Consider the following 27429-nt stretch of genomic DNA (forward strand, 5'->3'; position numbering starts at 1 on the left):
TTATTAAAGAGTCTATTTATTTCACCAGCTGGATTACAGGCTACACAATGAGAATATTTTGTTATCTTAAAAACTTAAAGCAGTAACTAATTAACCTTTCACAGGTAGATAGTAAAGGTGTGGCACCTGCTTCCTTCAGTTGTCTTTTAGCATGAAAAGGTTCAGTTCAGCCCATTTGGAATGTTGCAAGACTAGCCTTTGAATCCTCAGAGTTCATTGTTCCTTCTTTCTGTTTTGAAGAATTCTGTGCGAACACACCCTTCACTGGCATAGTCTTCCTAGCTTTCAGCCATTTTGTCAAGAACAAGAAGAGGTGCGAGAATTCTGGTCTTATTGGTTTCTACAATGTAACCATTTAATACCATTTCATCCAAAATTATGTGCACTCTGTCCAATTTGAACATGATCTGTGTACATATAAAGTTAAGGAATTTCTTTTGGAATAAGCAGGACTAAACTGAAAAATGCCAGAACTCAAATTTGTTTTTTTATCTAAGTGCTTAACAGATGAACTTTCTAAAGAGTTTTTCGGTAACTGCAAAAATTATAACATTGTAACTCCAGTTTCACAACCAACTATACAGTTATTGTGTATAATAGTATGTAAATTAAAAGAGATGTAGAAAAGAGAAACAGCAGAAGTAGCAAATGATGTTGGTTAACACCAATCTTATTCTAACAGCTATCAGCCTATTGTGACTTGCATTAAGAGAGCCAGTCCAGAATAACTGTGTAAAGTTTCACTGAAAAGCTTGATTTTCAAATTTATTTTTAAAATGCTTCAATATGTTTAGCAGTTGCTTAGCAAAGTGACCATTCAGAACACAAGGGGAAAAATGGTTAACAAATTCTGCTAAGGCAAATCAGTGACAAGAAATCAGTCTCATGCTTCCCCAAAATGTTCCTGGGAATTGTAGTTTGAGGGGAGTCACCCTGGTCAGAGATCCCTAGTCCCCTATTTTCCCCATAGTAGTGCAATTATATGCGTAAATGAGGTGGAATCAGTGCTGAAAAGACATTCTTCCTCTGCTTAAGTGCTCAAATGAAAAAATTGTGTATCCAGCTTTCAGTCCCTCACTGTTCCAACATGCCTTAACTTGCAAACAGCTGTACTGAGAAAACATCACAACTGCTTGAAAAAACCTTCCTATCTTTCGTTTGACCTGCTGAAGGTATCTTCTTACTGCATTAAAGTATTTACCGCGTATGGTGGAAATACGGGTGCACTGAGATGTAATAATCCATACCAGCCTTTCCCAACCTGGTGTTTGCCAGAGCTTTTTGACTGGATCTTTGGGACTACAACTCCCATCAGCCCCAGCCAGAACAGCTGTGTAATCTGAAATTTAAAAGAGGTCCGCAGAGATCTAACATTTCAGTACTACTAACTTAGCCAGCAAACAGCTAGAACACGTTCTGTATTAATCGCAGCACTCCCCACCTGAAAACAAAACGAAGCCCCCTGTACAAAGAGTAAAGAAACTCAACATTTGCTTCCTTGGTTCCAGGATCTGATGAGACATGCATTCCATGTCAAGTGTTTTTAAAATGTTTCTACAGAGATAACTGGAGGTTGGTATTATGACTGGAAGCCCAAAGAGGCTTCTTTTCTCCCCCAGTGAGATATGAGCTGCCCCACCCTGTTGGGCAGCATTCCACAACTAGCTACTCTTCATTCCACCAACAAGTACTTCATCTGCTATTGGGAATCAAGTGACTGCAGCTCATAGTGCATCCCTCCCCACTCAGGCTGTTCCTTCCTCATCTCCCTGAGCTGCTCTTCCCAAAGGTGCAGGGCAAGTTGCTTGGTTCTTTTAGGCACGCTGGGTCCTCTTGCGAAAGCATTGCAGCTAAACGATGCCACTCCTTTGCAGACAGCATCGGTCCAACGCCCAACCCTCACTTAAAAATGAATCAGAATCTAAAGGGCTTGCTTATCTTTTTAAATGAAATTTTACCAAAACTTTCAGAGAGTAAACCAGGGATTTTTCACATCAGGATTATACTGCAGTCATATATTGAAAGAATATTAATTGGCTATATGCAGGGAGATAAACCAGCGACAAACCTGTACAGTACTAATGTTTGCTAATCTTTTGGGGAAACCAATATAATCAATATTACTACTTCCTTTTTATAGATGGGAACCTTAGGCTGCAATGCTCAGTTCAGCTGGGCTAAACTGAGTGGCAGAGCCACTACCATATCTGAAGCCCACATGCTTGCCTTGGCCAGAGTGGAAGGTGGCAATTTGAGCATTTCAGCTGCACTAGCTCCAGTTGAGAGGCCCAGATCAGGCCCACTGCTAGTAGCTTAGCTGGCCTAACTCCACCCTTGGGATTTTAAATCTCAGTGATCTGAGGTTAAGATATATCACTAAACCTGTAACTGTATATTTATTAATTAACTAACACCGCTGTCCCATTCATTCTCCAAAGGTCACTATATATTATCTTACCCCTTCCCATTTTATCCTTACAACAATCCAGTGCGGTGGGTCAGGTTGAAAGAGAGGGACTGGCTCAGGTCCACCCAGCAAACTTTATGCTGAGTATGAACTTGAACATGCATCTTCCTTGGTAACTACGGCTGGTCACTAAACATTTTGTGTATTTACCATTGAAGGAACAGGCTGTAATAATACATGATTTTTAAAAAAATAAATAAAAGACGCAGGATTGCACAAAATGGGTGCTATACATATAAGGGTGTTTGCTTGTTAATATCTGTTCTAAATTGCTATGTTCAATCTGGAACTTCATAGTACTGGGAGTGAACTATATTATGTGAAGGTACTATGGAGTATTTGAGGACTCCACCTTCTTTCTCTCACACACATAAGGCAGCTGAGGAACGGAAGAGAGAAAAGTTTGAGTTCACCAAGAAGAGAGAAGAACGGGGGGTGGGATGGGTTGTAACAATATTTGAGCATGCCTAGAAGGCCGTTGGAAAAGACTCTGTTTCGTTACCTTCTATTTGCACCCATTTCTCCTGGTTAAAACTGGGGGGGGGGAGAGCCCTGTTTAGTAGTAGTAGTAGTAGTTAGTTAGTTAGTTAGTTAGTAAGTAAGTAAATAAATAAATAAATAAATATTAATTATTTATACCCCGCCCATCTGGCTGAGTTTCCCCAGCCATTCTGGGCGGCTCCCAACAAAACACTAAAATACAATAATCTATTAAACATTAAAAGCATCCCTAAACAGGGCTGCCTTTAGATATCTTTTAAAAGTTTGGTAGTTATTTTTCTTTTTGACATCTGGTGGGAGGGCATCCTACAGGGCGGGTGCCACTACCGAGAAGACCCTCTGCCTGGTTCCCTGTAACCTCACTTCTCGCAATGAGGGAACCTCCAGAAGGCCCTCGGCGCTGGACCCCAGTGTCCAAGCAGAATGATGGAGGTGGAGACGCTCCTTCAGGTATACTGGACCAAGGCCATTTAGGGCTTTAGAAGTCAGCACCAACACTTTGAATTGTGCTCGGAAATGCACTGGGAGCCAGTGTAGGTCTTTCAAGACCGATGTTATATGGTCTCGGCGGCTGCTCCGAGTCACCAGTCTAACTGCCGCATTTTGGATTAGTTGTAGTTTCCGGGTCACCTTCAAAGGTAGCCCCACATAGAGCGCATTGCAGTAGTCCAAGCGAGAGATAGCCAGAGCATGCACCACTCTGGAGAGACAGTCCGCAGGCAGGTAGGGTCTCAGCCTGCGTACCAGATGGAGCTGATAAACAGCTGCCCTGGACACAGAATTGACCTGTGCCTCTATGGACAGCTGCGAGTCCAGAATGACTCCCAGGCTGCACACCTGGTCCTTCAGGGGCACAGTTACTCCATTCAGGACCAGGGAGTCTCCCACACCTGCCCGCCTCCTGTCCCCCAAAAACAGTACTCCTGTCTTGTCAGGATTCAACCTCAATCTGTTAGCTGCCATCCATCCTCCAACCGCCTCCAGACACTCACACAGGACCTTCACCGCCTTCACTGGTTATGATTTGAAAGAGAGGTAGAGCTGGGTATCTGTCAGGAAAAAGCAGCAATGCGAGAGCGAGCTGCAGGTGGCTGGAATGATAAACAGGATGTAACTGTTGGGGACTGTACCAGGGAAACAAAGGGGCAGTCTTTTCACTGTACTGAGCACCGGATGTTAGCTCAGAGTGTCATCTGACCTGTACTGGAAGTACAGAGGTGGAGTTTGTCTCTCTACTGTTGGAGACTGGAGAGTGCAGACGTGTTTCTCTGTACTGATGCAAAGACAGAAATAAAGCAATGTAAATAGATTTCTGTCTGTCTCTTTCCCCTCCCTGGGGAAGCAGGGAGGAGGGAGGAGTGGTGTGTCCCTCTCACGCTGAGTGGGATCACCAATCGTGACCTTGCCTGTATCCTGCCGGGAGACGCAGACGGGGAGGTCAACAAGGATCTCAAGCCGAGTGCCGGGAAAGTGGTCAGTTACCTCTGATAAAGGCTTGAGAATCCAACAGTATCATCTGCATACTGATGAACACCCAGCCCAAACCCCCTGATGATCTCTCCCAGCGGCTTCATGTAGATCTTGAAAAGCATGGGGAAGAAGACAGAACCCTGAGGCACCCCACAAGTGAGAGCCCAGGGGTCTGAACACTCATGCCCCCCCCTTATGAACACGGCCTAGGAGGAAGGAGTGGAACCACTGTATAACAGTGCCCCCAGCTCCCAGCCCCTCTAGACGCTCCAGAAGGATGTTATGGTCGATGGTGTCAAAAGCCACTGAGAGATCCAGCAGAACTAGGAAACAGCTTTCACCTTTGTCCCTAGCCCGCCGGAGATCACTGACCAGTGCAACCAAGGCAGTTTCAGTCCCATGATGAGGCCTGAATCCCGACTGGAAGGGATCCAAATGGCCCGCTTCTTCCAGGCATGCCTGGAGTTGTTCAGCAACCACTCGCTCAATCACCTTGCCCAAGAATGGAAGATCTGAGACTGAGCGATAGTTAGCCATATTGGCAGCATCTAAAATGGTTTTTTAAGAAGCGGTTTGATAACCGCCTCTTTCAGCAGGTCTGGGAAGGCTCCCTCAGAGAGAGAAGCATTCATGACCCCGCGAAGCCCATCGCCCAGCCCTTCCCGGCTAGCTTTTATAAGAAGAAGAAGAAGAAGAGTTTGGATTTGATATCCCGCCTTTCACTCCCCTTCAGGAGTCTCAAAGCGGCTAACATTCTCCTTTCCCTTCCTCCCCCACAACAAACACTCTGTGAGGTGAGTGGGGCTGAGAGACTTCACAGAAGTGTGACTGGCCCAAGGTCACCCAGCAGCTGCAGATGGAGGAGCGGGGAATCGAACCCGGTTCCCCAGATTACGAGACTACCGCTCTGAACCACTACACCACACTGGCTCACTGGATCCTTGTCCAGGATGGGCAAGGATCAAGGAGACAGGTGGTTGGTTTCACTCGTCTAAGCAGCCTGTCCACATTTAGGGAGGCTTTTGATGTTTAACAGACCACTGTATTTTAATATTCTGTTGGAAGCCACCCAGAGTGGTTGGGGAAACCCTGCCAGATGGGTAGGGTATAAATAATAAGTCGTTGTTGTTAATTATTGTTGTTGTTGGGTGTGTGTTTTTTTAAAAAAACCCTCAGTGTTGTTTATCCATCCCTGCTACATTCAAACCTCTGCCATTTTAGGAAACTGCCATTTCCCTCTCAGTGTTTCTCCATCCTTGCTTTACTCAAACTTCTGTCATTGTTGTAAACAATGCAGTGCAGAAACTGTCACACATAGCGAGACCCTTCTTCCCCCTTCACCAAGGCCTCCCTTTAACCTCCCAAAGTCATTTCCATCCTTTTTCTTCCTGCCCTTCCTCCCGCCACTCACGGCCTTTAGAACCTTAGGAAATAGGCAATGAATACAGCACAGTGGTGAACTAGTGCAAATACAGTATAGACAGAAAAGAAATTGCAAAATCGCTATAATTTTAATAAAACTACCCTACATAAAACTACCCTTCACCACATAAGGGAAGACTGTGACCAGGTGACCTGTCTCTGCTGCCCTATTGCTCAATGTTTATGACCAACTTCAAAGCCTCCACGTTTCCTTCTTAAGGTTATTTATCTTTAAATAAAACTCTGAACTGCTCTTCAAATAGAGGGCAAGGGGCTAATAAAGGTAGGCTGTATGAACATGCTTTGAAATATATTTTTTCAAACACAAGGCCGAAATATAATTTGGCGATATATCTACTTACCACTGATGATTTCTATACCTAGTATTTTCTCAAGTTTCATAGAGCCAGATGTGTCACCCCAAGACAAAACAGGTTTTGGCTCAGTGACTGGCATAGCTATTTCAGTCACTAAATATATTTGCTTCCATTAGCATATGCCTCAAAAATACCTGTGTTTTATTAGAAGCATTGTGCATTGATGTGATTTAATGCTTGGGCATTAAGTTGGTTCTGGCAAATATTTTCTTACCAAAGCTTTTGGCCTTTAAGTGTTGATGGACCGCAACTGAAAAGTGGCAAGTCTTTAGCTCAAAGGCGAGGAAACTGTCCTGCAGTAGGGCCCCCACCCCCCAAGATTGAGGGCAAAACCAGTGATGCTACTGCTATGAGATCTTAGGTCTCAGCACATATAAATGAGTGCTCTGACCTCCCAGCAATGGGGGCACGTGTGAGGGAAAGGTACCTTTGAGGAGAGGGCTTTCCTCAACACCTCAACAGTGGGATAGAATGAGAGGTTCCTCAGACTGAGCAGAAGAAGAGAGACAGAGGTTTTCCTCCCCATCACAGCATGCAGCTGGGAGAAGTTCCCTTCCTCCCAGCCCATCACAGTGATGGGAAGGGAAAAATGCCATCTCTGATTTGAAGAAAGTGATATCTGAATAGCCAAGAGTGTGGTTTTCCTTCCTAGCCTACTGCTGGGCTTGGAAGAGAGGAACATCTCCTCCAGCTTAGCATGATGTTGATCTGCAGTAAAGAGAGGTCGTTGTGCTCATTGGGATGGAGAGGAGATCAGAGGGAGGCTGTGGAGGGGTAAGTCAGGGTGTCAGTGGCCCTGCAAGGCTGCCAACCCAGGGCTCCACTAATCTTGCCACCGTCACTGTGGGAATGCCACGGACTGCATCTCCCTGCATGAGGCATCACTATTGGACTTTATTTTCTTTAAGTAATGTTGTGAAGGTTGCGTGTCAGCCCCAGTCTCTGCCTAGCAGTAGCAATATTCCAGGGGGGTTCCAGGCACTTACCCGGGTTCTGTTTCTGTTGGGAAAATCAAAGCACAATGGAAGCTAGTGTCTTTACGATATAAGGTTTATTGTACACCTGCTTACATCTTCAATGCAGGGAGTGCCTGTGTGTTAGCTAAATTCAGTAATTTCTCCTGAAAATGGATATGTTCTTCTTAAATGTTTTTATGTAATGTAATGCACAGCACCAACCTATGTTTCTTTACTTAGATGTCAGTCAAGCTGTGCTCAAAGAGTAATACTTACAAGTACATGTGCATGGGAGTGCAACCTAGGCAGCAATTCATACTTTTCAGAGCAGGTCATCTATGTCTTATTTTCATGTGAAAAACTGTGCTCTTGTTCCTTACACAGAAGTACAGGCATTAAAAAATAAAGTACTCCCACTCCAGATCCGTTTTGCCACACCAAACTTGATGTGATAACTTTCAACTGTTGCTTTTGTAATCTTTTTAAATGACTCATCTCTCCCAGATATCAGCACCTACTGCAGTTGTTTTAAAGAGCTTAATACAATTCCACCCACTTCTCCATGCACATAGCTGGGACTTGTCAAATACACCAGCATGCTAAGTAGCAAAACTTGAGATTTAATTTATGGGGGGTAGTGAGGGAATGCTTAAATTCTGGCTATTTCCACAAAGATGTATTTTTTATTTTATTTTGCTGTATTGCAGTTACAATACTGAAAACATTTTGCTTCATGTGTACTTAATGTGTAATTAAGAGGATACTAATAAGCTTCCTCTTTAAGTGGAATCCTGACTCAAATGTAATGGAGCCTCCCTTTCATTGCAAAATTTCCTTCCCTAAGATTAGATTAAGAGTCCCATTCTCTACCGACTGAGCTAATCATACAATTATTTAGCATGCAATTAGGAGAGTGTTTGTAATGTCACCCTTTAATTGTCTTACTTCCATCAACCACAGAGGTTGTTGTTGTTGGTTTCTCAGGACCGTCCACTTCTGATGCTACCCTCACTGATCTCCAATCCAAAAAGGATAGAGGTGGGAGAATCTGGGTTGGAAAACTGCCAAATCCTGAGCCCTGCTTATCTCATGCTGATGATGGTAGAAGGTGTCAGGACAGCTACAGGGAAACATAGTGTACCATTTCTGGGGTTGGCATATTTTTCACCCAGGGGTATGTTAGGGGATTCAAGTCTCACCTGGAATGTCCCCTTTTGTCTTCCCCAAATATTACAGACGTAGTTCCATTTCCCTTAAATAAGCAGGGCCAGATCATGGGGGACACACACACCCATAACACCTCCAGTAGCATTGAGAGTATGACAGAAGATAACTCTCATAAGAAGAAAAACCTGTCCCGTCAGGCAGGAGAGAAAAAACTGAGGGGACTGCGCCTGCCTCCCAGAGTTCTTTGCTCTCCTGCCTCCGTCACATGGAGAGAGATGTTACCCAACCCATTTGGGTCATCAGCAACCATCTCAAATCCTCTCCCACTACATTATGCCAGCAGAATCAATGAATGGATCTGATACTAAACACTGTGGTCAGCTCAGGCAGGTTCGTGCAGAAGGAGATGGTCATTCGGTTGAACGTTAACAGCTGTAATGAGCAAGCAGACTACATTAATCTGCATCCCTAGTCTTCTCCTGTATCTATTCACCCCATGTGCTTAAATCTCCATTTGAGACTTTTGTCCAGATACCTCTGCCATTGAAAAGCAGGTAGCAATCAGAGAAAGAGAGAGAGATCCCTTTCAATGGTAGGAATAAATGCTCAGAGCTCGGTTCCTTTGAGGACAGAGCTCTTCCTTTGCCCAGCAACAGATTCAATCACAGCTACTGTGTTCATGCACTGAAATCTATTAAAGTTATGCATGCAGCAAGTAGAGCAAGGGGAAATTTCCTACCTTTAGACAAAATGTCTGCATTTCCCAGCATCAACTATCATATCACCACCCATATCACTAGCCTTTTAACAACTTACCTCCACACTGTTATTATTCACATACTACAAACCATCCATCCATATGGCTCAGTCACCTCTGCTGAACACAGTTTAATCCCATCGTGGCAACATTTTGATTCCTATGAATGCCACGCAGCCTGGCAGACGCAGGAAGGAGCAGGAACATAAATAGAGAAAACTGAAAGGATACATCCAATTCACTCTAAAAAAAGAAGAGGAAAAGGGACATATCAGCAAGAGCAAAGGACTGATGTTGTTCCATTTCTGACTACTGTACATTATTGTACACTATTATTAGTGTTTTTAAAGTTTATTTGTATATTGGTTTTTGGTCCAAGGGATTATCATGGAGCTTGTAAACATTCACTCATCCTTTACAGCCATTTTCAGTACAACTTTCTTATTTTAAAGCAGAGTTAAGGGACTACAGCTCCCATCTTCCTTGACCACTGGTAGGGCAGCCATACATCCAGAATTTCCTGGACATAGCCAGGATTCGGCCGTTGGAAACAGTGTCCGGGTGGAAATCACTGTAATGTCCAGGAAGATCCAGACATATGGCAACCCATACAACTTTTGTGTCCGAATTTTCACTTTCTGAAATATGGCAACCCTACCTTTGGGCATCCTTGGCTGGGTCTGATGGGAGTTGGGGGTCTAACAATGTCTGGAGGGTCACAGTTTCCCCACACTGTTGTGCAGCAAGACCTATTGCATACCGTATCTAGTAGCTGTTAATGTCTTTTGCTATGCTTTGGATGAGGCAAAGATGCACAGCCCTAAACTATGGGAAATCCTCTTTTGAGTGGGAGCTTCCACCAGATGCTGGCCTCACACTTTTAAAGCTACCTTCTGCAGGTAGACTTTGATTGTTTTCGGTGAAAGTGGGCAGCTGATTTGTTTTGCACTTCTGCCAAATTGCTGGAAGACACATAAGTCCTGGCTGTGTGTCAGTCATCACATTTCTGCTGGTGTGTTATGAGGCGATCCAGTGTTAAAAATAGCCATGGCATTCCTCCTTGAACGTGTATCTTTCTGCATGTCGGGCATCATATTGTGAACACACGTGCATCTGCATTTTATGATCTTGATGGTTCAATTCACTGGCTCTGCTTTTTATATACAGTTATATAGTTTATATAGGTATTTCTTTTCCTGACAGTGTTTGTATGGTTTTGTCATGGCCTTTGGCTAGTACAATAAAGCTTATTTTGTTTTTTGACCATAATGCACACAGTGAAAGCCCCAACATGCGTATGTGAAGCTGCCACCCATTTAAGAAAGCACATTTCCTAAAAATCTGCCTGCCTTATTCTAAGCACTGCCTCCTAATACCAGTTTTGTCTGAATTGTGATTATAACACAATCAACAGATGCGGCTATATCTCTATTTCTGAATGATCATCTATTGGCTGAAAGACGGAGTCTAATGTACAATTTGCACCACCCCATGGAGACTGGCCTTGCTCGAAGCTGCTGGCTTGTTCACTCTAAAAGGGTTGAAAAGTGTGGTACATCGTATCATGCATGTTTCTATTTTAATTGCTTGTAACACAGAGAACAAGTAAATGATATAACAAATTGAACTGTTAATTCCCAAGAGATGAGCTAGTGAAAGTAAAATTAACATATAATATCTGCAGAATTCTGGCAGTATCTCAAGCTAGGATGATAATGGAGGAGGAAAGAACAAACTGTGGGAAAGAAAAGAACATCTGTCCTTTACTAGAGAGATGATTTGTCATCTCAGTATTTTTAGATTTGTGAGTTTCAAAGATTCTTTCAAAGTGCTATATTTATCTAATGACATAGTCAGAGCTTACATTCAGATGTTCGACCTCTCCTGGTGTCCCAATAGAAACATCCAAAAGTTGGGAGCAAGTTATCAAAGCTCTCCTTTAGCTTTTGCTCAATTTCTCCTCAATTTCCAAGGCAGCTACAAAGCTATAATTCTGTACATGTGGAATAATACAGACTTGAGCCACCTGTGTACTTGCTTAATACCCAATGACTTAAATGTTGATGTCTTTTGATAAAAATAAATCCAAAGGTCAAATATCTGCACTCTATGATGGTGCAAATGTTTCAGACTAATAGGTCTATGATATAATAAATCATATGAAAGCTTTCTAAAAAAAGAGAAGAGTTTGTATTTGGTTCAATATCATACTTACCACTCTACTGAAATACTTGTCCAAAACCTCCACAAAATTATGAATGAGTTCATAGACAGCCATTTCATTCTGAAAATCAGTTGGAACATCAGAGAAACCAGTGATCTGTTAACTTTTCTACATTACTTATAAAGCTCACAGTTGTGATTTTTGTTTTAAGCTTTAGGAAACAAAACGAGTAGTCTGATCATTAGACCTTAAAATTCACTGCACCAGAAGTATAAATTAAAAAGAGTGTACCAGGGCAGCATTACAAACAATAACACACTGAATTTCACATCAGGTTTAATTGCATGCAGACCATGCCAATGCTGATGTTTGTGCTCAGAATGGCCTGGAACCCATGATTGGCAGGGGGCGGCACTGCTTCGTGTCCTGCAGGCAGGCATGGCTGGCTGTGTGGTGACGCAGGACAGGGCTTCCTCTGTAGTAGAACCTGTATTATGGAACTCTTTCCCTGGCAAAATGGATGGTGGCATCCTAGCTGGGATTTTACTGCCAAGTTAAAACATACTTAATGTTCTGGGCTTTTGGAAGAAGCCAGGAGAGACTGACCAAGACCTCAGGCTTATTTTATGCTGCTATGTTTTATTGATGATTGATATTATTGATTGTTGTGTTTCACTGTCGTTTTATGTCGTATGATGTTTTATATTGTGCTTGAAAATTGTCCTTTGATGACTGTTATGTGATGAAAGGCAGTCCAGAAAGGTTGTAAATACATACATGAATAAAACAATTTCTCAAGGGTGCTTCCTTTGTAAACAGGTCACTGAGATATCGCTAGTGGGTTGTGAGTAACAGGGTTTTTTTAACTTATCAGATTTCCCCTCAAAATAATAAATTCATATTACATGAGAAAAAAATACGGGCTGGCTTTTTGATGATGACCTTGTATGGGTGCTGTAAAAGGTTTGCTTGCATGTGGTGTACCAATCCAACGATAAACACCCACCTGGAAGCACCCTGGTCTCTGGTCTCTTGTCAAGTCTCTATTTGCAGGGTCTTGATTACAAAAGCTCATGACACCCTGCTTGTCTTTGAGGTGCCATAGGGTTCTTGGTTTTGCTGAAAGGGACTATACTGCATTTCCTTCATCTCTTATTATGCAACTACATTGTGGGAGAGCTAGATATTGCAGAGTGAAGGACACAATATAAGGAACTGGATCACACATGGAAACCAGGAAGAAACTGAAGCAATGGGCATATATCAGGTTCGGTATTTGTCTTTAGTTCATAGATCAATATTTGTTTTTTCTTTACATAGTTAAGAAATAAACACATACCTCGGTTTCATTAATTCCAACCACTATGAAAAGAGCAGCATATTGCCTGTACACCAGCTTAAAATCTTTGTATTCAATAAAGGAACACTAAAAAAAAGACATAGATAAAATTTGATGGATGACACATTTTTGTAGATATTTATCTGCTTATTTAATATTTCATCTGGACAGTTTTTAGGTTATGCAGGCTAAGTAAGTTATTAAAGGGCAGAACAATCGATGCCAATATTGTTTTTATATGCCAGTTCTAAAAATGCCCTGTTTACATATAAAACAAGGATGGGTGGAGGTTTGTTCTCTACTTGTAAAACAGCCCACTGACGTGTGTTTTGTGTTTAACAAAACCAGCCCCCTCCTTCCTTACTTTGTTGCACTCCGTTGCCTTAAGCAGTTTCTCCCAGCCCAGGTCTTTCATTGGAGCTCAACTGAGAGAAAACTGCTTAAAACAAAGAAGAGCCAGTAAAGTTGTGCTCCCCTTACTTAATGTCATCTGTTCCTCACATGTTTTCCCACCCCTTGTTTTTAAGTAAACGACATATCGCTCACACACCACTATCACATCTAGCTTGATCCTTAAAAGAACCTGAGCTGACTCAAAGTCAGTGTCACAGCCTTTGCTAGGATCCTGAAACTATCCTGGTGCCTAGAGTACAGTGGTACCTCGTGTTACTTAAGCCGTTCCGGAGGTCCACTCGTAACCAGAAACCATTTGTAACATGAGACACACTTTTGCTAATGGTGCCTCCCGCTGCTGCCGTGCTGCCGGAGCATGACTTCCGCTTGCATGCCGGGGCAAAGTTCACAACAAGGGGCATCTACTTCCGGGTTAGTGGAGCGCATAACCGAAGCATTTGTAAGGGGGACAGTACGTAACACGAGGTACCACTGTATACCCCCCCCCCCAAAGTTTTCCACTGTCTTGTTGAAATAAAGAGGGTTTCAAAATTATTTTGTTTCTGTTACCCTAGCAACAGTTTGCAGATGAAGGAAGGATTGGCTAACAATAAAAAAGATGGTTTTCTTGACAGAGCACATATCTCTATATGGAGCGGACCTATATGAATTAACGTATTAGAGCATTTATTGGCAGTGCTATTTTTCTAGGGAAAGAGGTGCTGGAACTCACCATAAACATATCTCATTTTCTTAGAATGGCAATGGTGCCCACCTGAGAGGTGCCAAGACTGAGTTCCTATGAGTTCCCCCTGAAAAAGGGCCCCCAGATGTTGTTAGACTACAACTCCCATTGTCCCTAGCCAGCAGGGGCAGTGGTGAGGGATGGGAGTTGTAGTCCAAAAACATCAGGAGGTCCAAAATTGGGAGCCATCACATTAGGGGGTGAACTGAAGAAATCATCATACTATATATATGGGCACAAATAGCACCTAACATGCAGCATTCAAGAGTTAATTTTTAAACAACATAAATTGGTGGGAGAGTGCCATTTAAAAAGCAAAGGGGTTGTACAGGCAAGGGATGTTGAACCATCTGCACCGCTGCCCCATTCCATCTTCCTGAGGTTATCCCCCCCCCCCCCAGCCAAGCTCTGATGTTGGAAGTTGGGACAAAAGTGGCTGTGGGGAAGAGCAGAGATTAGGTGGAGATTCCAACATCTTGTGTGCACACACCTTTTGCATGCCAAATCCCATTCAAATACACACACTTGTGCTATACACAGAATGTACCCCTGCTGTGAACTTGGTGAAGGCTCAAGTTCAAAGTCATAGGTCTGCCCCAATCAGACCCTAAAATGTCTACATAAAAAGACATACTTGCTCCTTTGAACGGGAAAGGCAATGCTTGATTACTTCAGCTTCTAGTATCGTCCGTTTATGAAGGTCCATGTATTCATAATATCGAGAGAGTCTTGTTTGCCCTTGCTTGTTCACCATAAGAAAAAACTTGATCATGATTCGTTGTCTGCTCTTTCAAGGCTAGATGGTCAAAACTGAAATTGAGATTAAATAAAACTGTAAGGAAATTAACAGCTTCATCGTTTGAATTGGCACTATGTTAAGGACAACCTTTTCTAGGCTTTGACTGTGGGTTCAGGTGAACGAGGCTTCTAAAGCCACATAAAACATCCCAGCCAGCTGCCTGTAGGTGATCCATGCTGGGATGAAGCTTTAGATGTGCCCCCCTCAACATTTGCTGTAAAATGCTTTACTAACATATAAAGTATAAGCAGACATTTCCCAGAACGAAACCCCTCCCACTCTGCAAATTCCAGCAAGGAGATATGTTTAGCAGGCATGTGGGAGGAAATGCATAGCTAGCTACTGTGGAAAAATAGTGTTCTGCAGAAAATTGAAAAGCTAGAAATTAGAACTGTGGGCATTTGCCCCCCTCCTTCTGCATTAATGTGCCAACCACCAAAAGATGGGGAGGGGAGAGCGAGGTGCATTTATTCTAAAGCCTATTATAATGGCATATTATAGTATCGGGCTATTTTTATAATAAAGGTAAAGGTAAAGGTACCCCTGCCCGAACGGGCCAGTCTTGACAGACTCTGGGGTTTGTGCGCCCATCTCACATCTATTGGCCGGGGGCCAGCGCTGTCCGGAGACACTTCCGGGTCACGTGGCCAGCGTGACAACGCTGCTCTGGCGAGCCAGAGCCGCACACGGAACGCCGTTTACCTTCCCGCTGGTAAGCGGTACCTATTTATCTACTTGCCCCCGGGGGTGCTTTCGAACTGCTAGGTGGGCAGGCGCTGGGACCGAACAGCGGGAGCGCACCCCACCGCGGGGATTCGAACCGCCGACCTTTCGATCGGCAAGCCCTAGGCGCTGAGGCTTTAGCCCACAGCGCCACCCGCGTCCCTCATTTTTATAATATATTGCCATTAATTCTAGATGTATTCTTCAGCATTTCTTAACCCCAAGCATATAAAGCTCATAAAGATAAAAGGCAGAAATTGGTAATACCCTATCATAATTGCCTAGGGCATTGCTCTTTGTTCAGTATCTAACTCACATGGTCTAATCCTCACTCAGTGATTAAGTTCACTATTAAGTTCACCCCCCTTACCCTTACCTGCGTGGGGGAGTTAACAAGCAACTTTTAAAAAGTGAAGGGTCAAAGAAGCCACCCATCTATGTTTTTCGCCAATTCCAGATTACACTGGAACCTAGTGCGATCCATGCCATCAGCCAAGGTTTGCAAAAATTCCTTTATAAAGGCGGAAATTAGCCAAGCACAGAACTACTCCAGGGTCACTTTCATGACCCACGTATGAAATAATCATGAGGCATTATCCTGTTAATTTTGCAGACAAATTTCATCACCTACCTACCACCCAGACACTATCATGCTATGTTTTAACATGTCCTGTGTTGGGCCAGTCCCTCGCCTAGTTCAAGCAAGCTAAATGAACTATTGTTCCCACACCACCCCTCTCTAGGCACTCCTCCAAAACAGCAACCTCAGTATCAAGCAGCAGCAGTGAATCTATTGCTCGCAATGTGGTGAACAAGCCTCTCATTTGTTCCACTAATTCTGAACTGAATTGCTCCCATGAATACCCTTTTAGCATGAGTAATTGTTGCAAAATTCAGTCTGTAGACAGGTGTGATGGTTTCATTTCCCCAGCCTGGTTAAGATGATAAGTCATCAGCTTTACCCATGTTAAAGTAATAATAACAAATGGCTGCTTATATTTTTATAACTCAGTGTTCAACTTAACTTTGGATTCTAAAGGCTAAATACAGTTTAGATGAACCTTCATCAGTTCTTCAAGGAAGCCCTAGTTCAGGGGTCGGCAACCCGCGGCTCCAGGGCGGATACTAGCGAGGGGAGGAGGCGCATTGTGCGCCCCGACACTCCCCACTGTGGCGGGCGCTGTACTGGCTGTGATGTCGCATGGGGGCAGTGCGTGTGTTAGTCACGCACCGTCCCGACGTCACCTTCCTGCTTGCCCGCTACATTGTAAGGGGCATGTACGCTGGTCACTGCATTGAAAGGGGGCGTGTACGCTGGTCACTGTTTTGAAGGGGAGTGAAGAACACACACACACACAAAAAGGTAACTTGTTAATTTAACATTTATTTCTATGAGGAGGAGTAATTCTGAGGGGTCAAACAAAGAAATAATAAAAAGTGACAAAAAAGTTATTTTTATAATGACGAGTTTTGCGGCTCCCAGTTTTTTTTTCTTCGGAAACGGGTCCAAGTGGCTCTTTTTGTCTTAAAGGTTGCAGACCCCTGGCCTAGTTTATCATCTTCCAGAAAGAACAAATGTCTAAAGGTATGCTGTAAGTCTTTCACAGCCTAATCTGCAGAAGAATAATTAGAAAATTAGTTTCCCAGATAGTTTAGTAGAGATAAGCTGGGATCTAAAGAGCTCTGTGTGAGGGAAACACTGCCTTGCGTGGGGGGGGGGGTGTCACAAATTCCAGCACTGATGCATCTGTGAAAGATCTGTGGAAGATCTCTAAACCATCAGGGGCTTTTGGGAAGCCACAAGAGCTGCAGGGGGAAACAGGGCTGAACAAGCAGGAGTATATGTGGAACACCACTTCCAGCTGCTTTGATCCTGCCCTACTGTTTGCAACTAATGGGTCCATCCCATTCTGACTTGGTGATTCTGGCACTGTAACTAACTTTAATTCAAGTCAAGTCATTTTATTACGGTCAGTGACCAGTATCAAGAACTTTAATTAACTATATTCAAGTTTGGATGTTCTCTCCTCTCCTCTCTAGAGGCAAGAACGCTAAAATACAGTGGTACCTCGGGTTACAGACGCTTCAGGTTACAGATGCTTCAGGTTACAGACTCTGCTCACCCAGAAATATTGTCTCTGGTTAAGAACTTTGCTTCAGGATGAGAACAGAAATCGCGCGGCAGCCGCATGGCGGCAGCAGGAAGCCCCATTAGCTAAAGTGGTACCTCACATTAAGAACAGTTTCAGGTTAAGAAGGGACCTCCAGAACGAATTAAGTTCTTAACCCGAGGTGTATCAGTTACCTTTAGAATGCATTATGGATGTCATCATTTTGTGCATGTGTATTTAAGGTGGTACCCACGAGAGTCATTGTATACATTTCCTATTGAAGACCCTATAATTTTTCCAAGAACTGGAGATGGCACTATAGTTACTGTACTATGGAGTTACCCACAGTAGACCTGCTCAGTGTTCCTGTCCTGCCACAGTATCTAGTCAAACTAGTTTTACAAACTTCTAATGCATTTCAAAGACAGTTCTAATGACACCACCAGCACAACTTTAACAGAAATGTATACTGTACATTGTTATGGCTGGCACTATAGCTGTTTACTCATATATGTACATGTATATATAAATATAGATACTTGCTTTCGTAGATTTTCACGGGTACAGGAATGCAGGTTTTGGTGTCTTCGGGTGTCTTCCCGTGTAAGAGTTGGGTACATATACACATACACACACAAACACACATTTTAGATACATATACACATACACACACAAACACACATTTTAAAATACAAAAATACAAAGCTCCTCTTTTTCAAGAACATCAACCGCTGTGTTGGCAACACTTAAGTAATTTCACTGGGACACAAGCCCATGTGCATATGGAGGTCCTGGGCAGCCAAGATGACAAGACCTCCCTCTCAGCCTCACTGATGTGGCCCAAAGGAAAGCAGAGCAATACATTTGGTGCCATCTTGGCTGCAGAAGTTGCCAGGAGGTGGCATACAAAGCACCATCCAACCATCTTAGGGACTCCACTCCGGATTTCTGTAGGGTTTACTTCTTAGCCTTTTCTTCTCCTGAAGGAGTATCTCCACCCCCATCGTCCAGCCCGGACACTGAGGTCCAGCGCCGAGGGCCTTCTGGCAGTTCACTCACTGCAATAAGTGAAGTTACAAGGAACCAGGCAGAGGGCCTTCTCGGTGGTGGTGCCCTCCCTGTGGAACACCCTCCCATCAGATGTCAAAGAAATAAACAACTATCTGACTTTTAGAAGACATCTGAAGGCAGCCCTATTCAGGGAAGCTTTTATATTTGATTAATTATTGTATTTTAATATTTTGTTGGAAGCTGCCCAGAGTGGCTGGGGAAACCCAGCCAGATGGACGGGGAATAATAAATTATTATTATTATTATTATCATCATCATCACAATGCAGCAGAGGTTTGGGGTCAGTGTTTCCTTCTGCTACATGGGCTACCTTTACAGGTTGTCGAGCCCCATCTGCCCCTCATTTCCCTCTACAGCACATGCAGAAACTGCCTTCTTGACCACTGGACCCACTATTGGTCTCATCCACTCAATATGATGGAACCTGTCTTTGTATGCAGAGGAGATCCCTAACACACCAAGGGTTTCAGACCGATCAGCTACCCTCACCTGGTTTTGTCGGCCTGGGGTATGGCCAGTGCTATATGCTGACAGCTTTTAGGAGCCACAGATGAGAGCTAAGTGCAGGGTGGAGACCAAAGGTGGACAAACTACCCCAAAAGGAGCACAACCAGATGTCTCCCACCAGATGTACTACCCCTCCTCAAACACCCCATCTGGTAAATATAATTTCACCATACCATTGACGTGTTCTAAAAAAGGTAAAGGACCCCTGACAGTTAAGTCCAGTCACGAATGACTCTGGGGTTGCGGTGCTCATCTCACTTTAATGGCCAAGGGAGCTGACGTTTGTCCGCAGACAGTTTTTCTGGGTCATGTGACCAGCATGACTAAGCCGCTTCTGGCGTAATGGAACGGCAAAACCAGAGCAGCACACAGAAACACTGTTTACCTTCCTGCCAGTTTACCTTCCTATTTATTTACTTGCACTTTGAAGTGCTTTCGAACTGTTAGGTTGGCAGGAGCTGGGACCAAGCAATGGGAGCTCACCCCGTCATGGGGATTCAAACTGCCGACGTTCCGATTGCCAAGTCCTAGACTCAGTGGTTTAGACCACAGCGCCACCCGCGTCCCCTGACTTGTTCTAGGATTGTCCAAAACAGCTTTATTTAATAGACTTTCTCTTTACTTCCCCAGGCCCTAGAGAGGCTCAACCCCAGTTTTATTTGTACAGTTATCAAACTACCCAGAGCAATTGGATTGGGGCGAATGCCACAGTAACATTATAAAAGAAATCAGCTATGATTATAAGTACTGGACAGAGGCAGAAGGGCCAATTCCTATTGGGTCAAATTGAAGATACAGTCATATCTTGGCTCCTGAATGACCTGGAACTCAGACGTTTTGGCTCCTGAACGCCACAAAGCCGGAAGTGATCATTCCAATTTGTGAACGTTCTTTTGGAACCCGAACGTCCGACAGGGCTTGCGGCTGGCTGCAGGAGCTTCCTGCAGTCAATCAGATGCCACAATTTGGGTTTTGGACGTTTTGGAAGTCGAATGGACTTCTGGAACGGATTCCATTCGACTTCCAAACGACGACTGAACTGGTGAGAGAACCAACCTGTAATATTTCCCACTGCATTTGCATTATACATAGTAACTATAGCCACCATAGTCTGATTCACTGCTGGCTCTGCTCTGAAGTACAGTATTTTACACTCTTTCATTTGCTTAATGCTTGATTTTATTTATAGATGGATGCTGAATTTCCTCTTGGGGAACTTCTTGCTATGAAACATAGCCACTGTGTAAAATAATTATATTATTATTATTTATAGATATAGGCATATGTCTTTATGCCAAATGCAATGCTCAGCTCGCTCTTAAATATGGAGCTGTTTAAGAGAATATTAGGCTATTTACAGATTACAGGAGGTACTCTTTCCTCATAAGCTGACAATAACTTTCACTCCCATGTCAGGAGAGTACTCTTAAAAGCTCACAAAAGGGCTTGTGGCTATTGTTAATGGATTTAGATACAACACCTTTCTAAGGAGACAAAAGAGTAATTGATATGTGAGGCATTTTAAAACCTTAGGGGTAGAGCAAAGATTCTCCAACTGTGGTCTGCTAACTCCATTTGGATGGTCCACAGAAAGGTTGCAGTACATGCCTATACTTGATCTATTTTTATGACAATTGAGTTGAAGGTTTTTTTGATCAAGGCCAGAGGACTTAGCCGGATAACAAAGTCCAGACCTAAGACCTGTGATTTTCATAGGAACTGGGTGCAGTCTACTTAACTTTTCTATTTAAAAAAATACCTAACCCCTGATCCGTACTGGTGTTGGTAAGGATTCAACAGAAGTCTCCCTTCACTGTGAACCTGAAAGGGCGATGGAGTGCATACTGCTTTTTGCCAGTGTTCCTGCTGGTAATAATCATATTTGGTCCTAAAACTGGGTTTGAGGGGCAGAGCAGCACTGTGCCAACAGAGCTGCTGGTTCCAAAGCCAGCCTGTTTTCTAGTGAAGAACCTGATCTGAGCCCTGTGCTGTGCCAGGCTGCAGCTAGTGCAGCAAAAATAGGGGTGGGGGGTGGGGGGACGGACTGCTACCACCCTCTGTCCTGGCTGCTCCATGCCCCAGTTAGGATTGGGAGAATTTGCCACTCTATTCCCAAGTTAGAACTGCTCTGCACAATCTGTTTTCAGCACAACCAGGTTGATCAAGGAACATGTGGGATTAAAATAAAGAAGCACATGTCTTGAGCATGAGCTACATGCCTTTCCCTCTGTAATTATTGGGAAACAGCTTCCAGGTCAGAGAGGATTACTTCCAGGCAAATTTTTGTCCCAACACCTTAGTTTTGAATTAAGCACATGGTACACAGTCTCTGAGCACAAACACTGTAGCTCTGGTTATTATAGTTATGAGTTACAGATGAACTTCATCCTCCACATATTTACCTAATCCTTTTCAACACCACTAATTCTAATAATTGCAACATTATATGGAAATGCATTCTATTAGTTAATTATGTGTTGTATAAGTACTTCCTTTTGTTTGTTTTAAACATGCTACCCATTAATTTGAATTAATTACTGTGTTGTTTGTAACTCTGAGACTGTTCTGTTTCTCTTTTCACTCTCTCCATTCCCTAACTTATATTATAAACCTTATTGTGTCTTCATTCTTCTCTCAATTATATACATGTGTATATATTTAATAATAATAATATTTAATAACAACAGCAAGATGCTGGGATGAGTGGGAACAATGTGTGTCTCCTCTTCCATAAAATTATAGGAGTCGTATAAAAAGTATAAATTTTCTTACGTATCCTCAGGTTATGTGGTTTCAACTGAAGAATGGGCCACTTCAGAAGGAAAAGTAAACAGCACAAACTCAAAAGGAAGCCTCAAGAGCTTCTAGCCCATAGAAGAGGCAAATAAAGATAGCATAATTAATGCCCCTTAGGGTTATGAGAATTTATTTTAATTAACCCACTCCAAAATGGCATTGTAGAGTGTGATCCTCAGAAATATTCAGGTGGAAATGATGAGCTGCTATCTGCATGATGAGAATATAATTCCAAACCTTACTTTAGGGTTGATATTGATTAAATTATTGATACAGATTAAATTTTTTGAATTTAATTATGCTTCTTTTTATGCTATGGGAATGAGGTTATGAAAAGATTCAGTCATGCAGGTGTGACACAAAGTAGTGTGTACACACTCAGAGGATGACCTCCAAACCATCCTAAATACAGTGGTGCCTCGCAAGACGAAATTAATCCGTTCCGTGAGTCTCTTCATCTTGCGGTTTTTTCGTCTTGCGAAGCACGGCTATTAGCGGCTTAACGGCTTAGCGGCTATTAACGGCTTAGCGGCTTTAAGAAAAAGGAAAGAAACTCGCAAGAACTTGCGAAGCGACTCAAAAAACGCAAAACCCTTTCGTTTAGCGAGTTTTTCATCTTGCGAGGCATTTGTCTTGCGGGGCACCACTGTATCTTCGAAGAAGCATACGAAAAGCTTGGCCTATCGCTCAACATCCAAAAAAACCAAAGTGCTGCACCAACAAGCCTAAAACAACCACTCTGCAGCGCCACAAATCCAACTCAGTGGTGTAATTGTTGGAAAGTATAAATCACTTCTCCTACCTGGGCAGTTATCTTTCCACAAGAGCCTTCCACTGCGGAAGGACTTGTGGATCCAGAATTGGGCTCCACAATCACCTGTGGACACACCGTTAAGACCGTGTACATGGAAGACAATCTTACTCGGCTACAAGTGATCGCCAAAGAAGAAGACACTCCAAATTAGCCACTTTAACACATAAAGCCCTCCATGACTAGGGATCTAGGTGTAGACTGTTTCAAACCATGAGATCGGCTGAGCGGGGTTCTGCTTCTGGTCCTGCCAATAAACATGGCTTGTTGTGTTGGGATCTGGAAGATCCCAACTCTCTGTAGTCGTGGCCCACCTTTGCAATTCCCTCCCCTTGGCAACATGATACCCTCAATATTAAGGGATTTCTTTGCCATATGGTGAAGACGCCTACTTTCTGAAGTCTTTGGGGCATGAAACTTGTGTTGATCCCTTCAGAATCTGGATCTCTGTGTTCTTAATGGAACTGAAACTGCATGTTATTTTTCAATTGTATTTTATGAGTTTTATCAATATTTTTATATTGTAATTACTTTGAGGTCATTATGATAAACAAAATCTATAAAAACTTGTGATCAATTAATAAGAATTAAAAGCTAATAGTTGCCATCAGGAACGGTCATACTCTGTTTATTCACTTTACAAAGAGAATCTAGAAAACAGTTAGCAACCAATTCACATTCCAGTGTTTACTGTTCTCAATTTTTTTTTTGGAACTGTTTTTGGATTATAAAAATGCAAGTTTAAATGGATTTGCAATGCTTAATTGTCCAGGATGTACTAGCAAAAACACTTTAGGCTTTTCAGGGAACAAATAGCCTTTCATTAATAACTCCCACCTTGTTGCTTATACTTTTATTACTTCCTAGTCAACGTTTAGGGTATACTTCTACTTAAGTACTCTACTGGATCAGACCAAGAACCTATCTAAGCTGTTGTATATATCCCTCAACAAAGGCATAATGCCTCTAACAATAGACCTTGATAGGGCTGGGAATTCTAATCTGAGGAAAATGAAACAGGGCTTTATTCCAGTTTAGTTAATCCAGAACATTTATCTTTGTCTCTGCCCCACTACTGGCCATGCAGCCCACAACAGAAAAAAGACCCCTATAGCCATGGTTTCATGACTGTAGCATTAAAAGTCCAGCTCTCTGTATCAAATTTACTTTGGAAGAAGAAAGCATTTTTTTAAATGTGATTTGCTCATTATTCGGTACTTAGGATGTGACAGAACACTTTAGTGCAATAGCTACTTTATTTAAAGGAAACCTACTTTGAAGTACAAGTGTGTCAGCACTAGACTCCTGTATTTTAATTTCATACCTTCAATTAAACATTTTATTTTGTGACTTGTTTACACTGTAGATGTAAAACGCTCCTATATATAGCTTACATATTAACTTGCTCCTTTTTAAGGATATGGTTTGCAAAGATGACTGAGTAGTTTACCAAAGGCTAAAGAAGGCATGTTCCCTACGGCTCTGACTAACCTTGTTTTAAACATCCCTGTGATGGAGTTTCCCTCAAGGGATTGCTCAGAAAGCTCTCCCTCCTTCTACAGAGGTTAGCCTCTCTTAATTTAATCCCATACTCATAGTAGTAATTTGACACTGGTTTGCCGACTGCCAGTACTCTGGTTTCTATTTGCTGCCTTGCTACTTTGGGTGACAGAGTAATAATAACAACAGCAGTGGCAAAATCAGCGCATGTTTCATGTCCTGGGGGAGGGAGGGTGTGTTGTGCGTGTGGTGGGAGAAATAGCCTCTTGTCCACCCCAAGGAGTCAGCTGTAGACATGTGAGGAATGCAACTGCAATGCCAAGAATGTTTTGCTGGCACAGCCCATCATCGGGGAGACCATTTTAAATGAGCTGAAGGAGCAACAAACAGTAGCAGCCTACTGAAAAATTATAAACTGAGGAGAGAAAGCAGTAGCAAGAGACTGTTAAAGTGGCAGGGAGTTAAGTATGGAATACACTCCTTTGCAATCTTTTAAAAACATACCATCATGGAAAGGTAGTTTTCAAAATGGGTCACAAAACCTTTTATTCCTTCCATGTCTTTATCTCATGGAAGTGGAATGAAGAAGGGACAGAGTTTGTGGTGTTGGGTAAAATGCCAATTTGGACATTCAGAATGAGTGGATGCTTTGTAGACTACCAGTGATTATTGTTGCTGTTTAAAATGCCAGGCAAGAAAAAAAAATTCACTGCAAGAGGCTCATTTGATATAGGAAGCTTTCTCCTAAAAAATGGAAAATGCACTCTTAGCATGGTCAGATAACTGTTGAATTTATATGTTCTTCACATGCTCCTGGCGGTTCCTCCTGAGCTAAATAAAGCCCTGTCTACAACTATCAACAGTTTACACCATTGTGTAAACTGGCAAAAAGACTGAGATACCAAGGAATTTCAAATGTCACATTTGCCAGGAACTCAGCAGGTTGCCTTAGGCAAGCCACACTCTCTCACCTCAACCGCCCAGATCGGCAACACGGGGAAACATTCTGACATACCTTCCAGGGTTGTCGTGAGGATGACAACTGGACAATGCACAGTGAACACGTGAAGTGCGAGTGTCATTCTCACTTTAAAACCAAAGAGCGACCATCTCTGCGGGCAGCTCTGGCTCTCCTGGCCATTGACAAGCGAGTTTTACCGAGGAGTTAAAAAGTCAGCCGCGGGAAACTGATTTAGGACTGAAGGAGCGAGATTTTTTTTCCCCCTCAGCGAACACCAAATACCACCCAGAGCGCAAGAATCCCCTACTTTCCTCTCTATAATTTCCTTCAGGCAGCGCCCGCGCATGCGTGCAGCAGGGCGGCGCGGGTGTCGGAGCAAGGCGGGTGCCGTTTCCCAGCATGCCCCGCGTCCCTCCGCCTCTCCCCCCCCCACCCCGTGGGTGGGTGAGCCGAGCTGCTGAGTGAATCTGTCCGGCTGATGATGGAGCTGAGACTGTAATGGCGGCCGGCGGCGGCAGGAGCAGCAGCGGCGGCGGCGGCGGCGGCTGGAGCTCGGCGCTGCTCTGACACCCGGCTACTGCTCCGCGTGTCCTTGACACCCCCGGGCCGGTCCCTCCCCACAAGCAGCGCCGCTCCGGACTCGGGACACCAGGCGGGAGGAGCAGCAGCAGCAGCAGCAGCAGCAAGAGGAGGCGGGGGAAGGACTCCCCACAGACAATGGACGAACATCCCGGAGCCGGCGGCGGGATCATGGCAGGGCCCAGCCCGAGGCCGCAGCAGCAGCAAGGGCCGCTGCCGCCCGCCGGAGGGAACGCGAACTCCCAGCTGCTCGGCCAGGGCTGCGCGGGGCCCGGCGGCGGAGGCAACCTGCCGCCACAGCAGCAACCCCAAGGCCCGGCGGCAGCGGCGGCTCCGGAAGCGGTGGGCCCCGGCGGCGGCTCGGAGCTGTCCCGGCCTCAACACTACACCATCCCGGGGATCCTGCACTACATCCAGCACGAATGGGCCCGCTTCGAGATGGAGCGCGCGCACTGGGAGGTGGAAAGGGCCGAGCTCCAGGTGAGGCGGAGGGGACACACACACACAAGCACAATGAGAGAGAACGGCTGGCTTGAGGCGAGGAGGGTCTGTCCGTAACCGGGAAGGAGGGATGGGAGCTGCGGCGGCGTGGCTGAGGAGGGAGGGGAGGTGGGTGAGGGACGGACGACGACGCGGCGGCGGCGGCGGGGGAGGAGAAAGTTACCTGTCCGGCGCTGCGGGCGTCACTCGGCACGTTCCCCCGCTCGCGGCTCCTCGGGTTGGGCAGCCTTCCCCGGGGCAGCCATTTTGGTTTCTAGCATGGCGCCCGCCTGGGCCTGTCAGGCTAGTCAGGGGAGGGCTGCCGTCTCCCCCCCCCCCGGCCCCGGAATTTAAAGCACCGACTCCGCAGCGTCCGCGCGCCCTGACAGTTAGCTGGGGCTCGAGGGCGGGGCGGGGGGGCCGCAACGGCGACTTTCCCGCTTGCGGCTGCCGGAGCCCTCGGGACACTTGGGAGGCTTCTCCGGCCTACCGGGAGGGCGAGTCGCATCATCTTTCTAAGGACACGGTGATCTCAACCTGCTCTTAGCCCCCGACCTTATTTATTTCCAGCTGTTACCTTGGGAATACAAAGCCGCGCACTTCCTTCTTGGCGAGGGACCCCGCCTTCTTTCTAGGAATAGGAGGCGTGTTTCCCCTTCAGTCTCTGTTCAGCACCCACATGGGTGACACTACCACTAAAAATAAATAAAAATGAAACGGAAAGTGGGAGACGTGACCAGAGAGAAATGGATAAATTTGACGGATCGACCATTTCAGGCTGCTGCTGCTTATTCTTCATCCATTTGTAATCTAGGGTTACATCAGCAAAATACAGAAAGGTGTAAGGTGTTTGCCAGAACCAAGTATTACATAGGCACATGAGTCAGGGATCCAGGAGTGGCCAGGACTCCCTACTTAGCATGCATTGCTGGGTAGTTAATCTGGTTTTGTCATATGTGAATGACCATTAAAATTGGGTGCCTAGGTGTGAAGGTACATGTGGCTATATAATTAAAGTCTCCAACTGTACACATCTGAGGTTTAGCTACGTTCTAAAAGGTTTTTTAAAAAAATACAAAAAAAGCCTGCATTCGTACTGTATCCTGTGATGTGTGTCCCCATATAGCTAAAGTAAGGAGCAGTGTGAGGCATGTAAAAGCGAAGGTGTGCTTTTCCTGATTAATATGGTTGATTTTCAACGTAGTTAGATTTGGATCTGGAAGCCCTAGGTCTGTCAGAGGACAAGTACTGACTTGTGCACAGCTGTGCAATTTCTCACCTGCAGTTTCCTGTTGGGGGGGGACCGCATTCCATCTTACGGGGTTCTTGTGAG

At 44.3% G+C, this 27429-nt stretch overlaps 2 protein-coding genes across 9 annotated transcripts in view; one reads left to right on the plus strand and one right to left on the minus strand.

The window, feature by feature from the left end:
- On the minus strand, positions 1-26944 carry AP4S1 (adaptor related protein complex 4 subunit sigma 1). Of its 5 annotated transcripts, none has more exons than XM_082202308.1 (6): positions 26674-26944; positions 14393-14568; positions 12621-12707; positions 11333-11401; positions 9349-9360; positions 1-407 (listed from the first exon to the last, which is right to left on the minus strand). In XM_082202308.1, the coding sequence occupies exons 2-6, from the start codon at positions 14528-14530 to the stop codon at positions 279-281; spliced, it is 435 nt and encodes a 144-aa protein (XP_082058434.1). In that variant the 5' UTR covers positions 14531-14568; positions 26674-26944; the 3' UTR covers positions 1-278. The 5 variants fall into 5 exon arrangements, with proteins under 5 accessions (XP_082058434.1, XP_082058432.1, XP_082058433.1 ...); XM_082202306.1 differs by lacking the exon at positions 26674-26944 and adding an exon at positions 26281-26587; XM_082202307.1 differs by lacking the exon at positions 26674-26944 and adding an exon at positions 25092-25371.
- The window catches only part of STRN3 (striatin 3), a 42536-nt gene continuing 40602 nt past the window's right edge, over positions 25496-27429 (plus strand). For all 4 annotated transcript variants that reach the window (XM_082202229.1, XM_082202231.1, XM_082202230.1 and 1 more), the window contains exon 1: positions 25496-26096. In XM_082202229.1, the coding sequence (XP_082058355.1) occupies positions 25755-26096 (342 nt within the window). In that variant the 5' untranslated portion in view covers positions 25496-25754. The remainder of the gene's footprint in view (positions 26097-27429) is intronic.

The sequence above is a fragment of the Podarcis vaucheri genome, assembly GCF_965113315.1.
Source record: "Podarcis vaucheri genome assembly, chromosome: 1".
Taxonomy (NCBI): domain Eukaryota; kingdom Metazoa; phylum Chordata; class Lepidosauria; order Squamata; family Lacertidae; genus Podarcis; species Podarcis vaucheri.

Bases quoted from the DNA above. Each gene is read 5' to 3' on its own strand.
- AP4S1 (XM_082202308.1), bottom strand. From the start codon at position 14,530: ATGATCAAGTTTTTTCTTATGGTGAACAAGCAAGGGCAAACAAGACTC. The intron at 12,708-14,392 runs GTATGTCTTTTT...TCTTTTTTTTAG, and splicing joins TTTCCCGTTCAAAGGAGCAA to TGTTCCTTTATTGAATACAA. The intron at 11,402-12,620 runs GTATGTGTTTAT...ACTGATTTTCAG, and splicing joins TTGGAATTAATGAAACCGAG to AATGAAATGGCTGTCTATGA.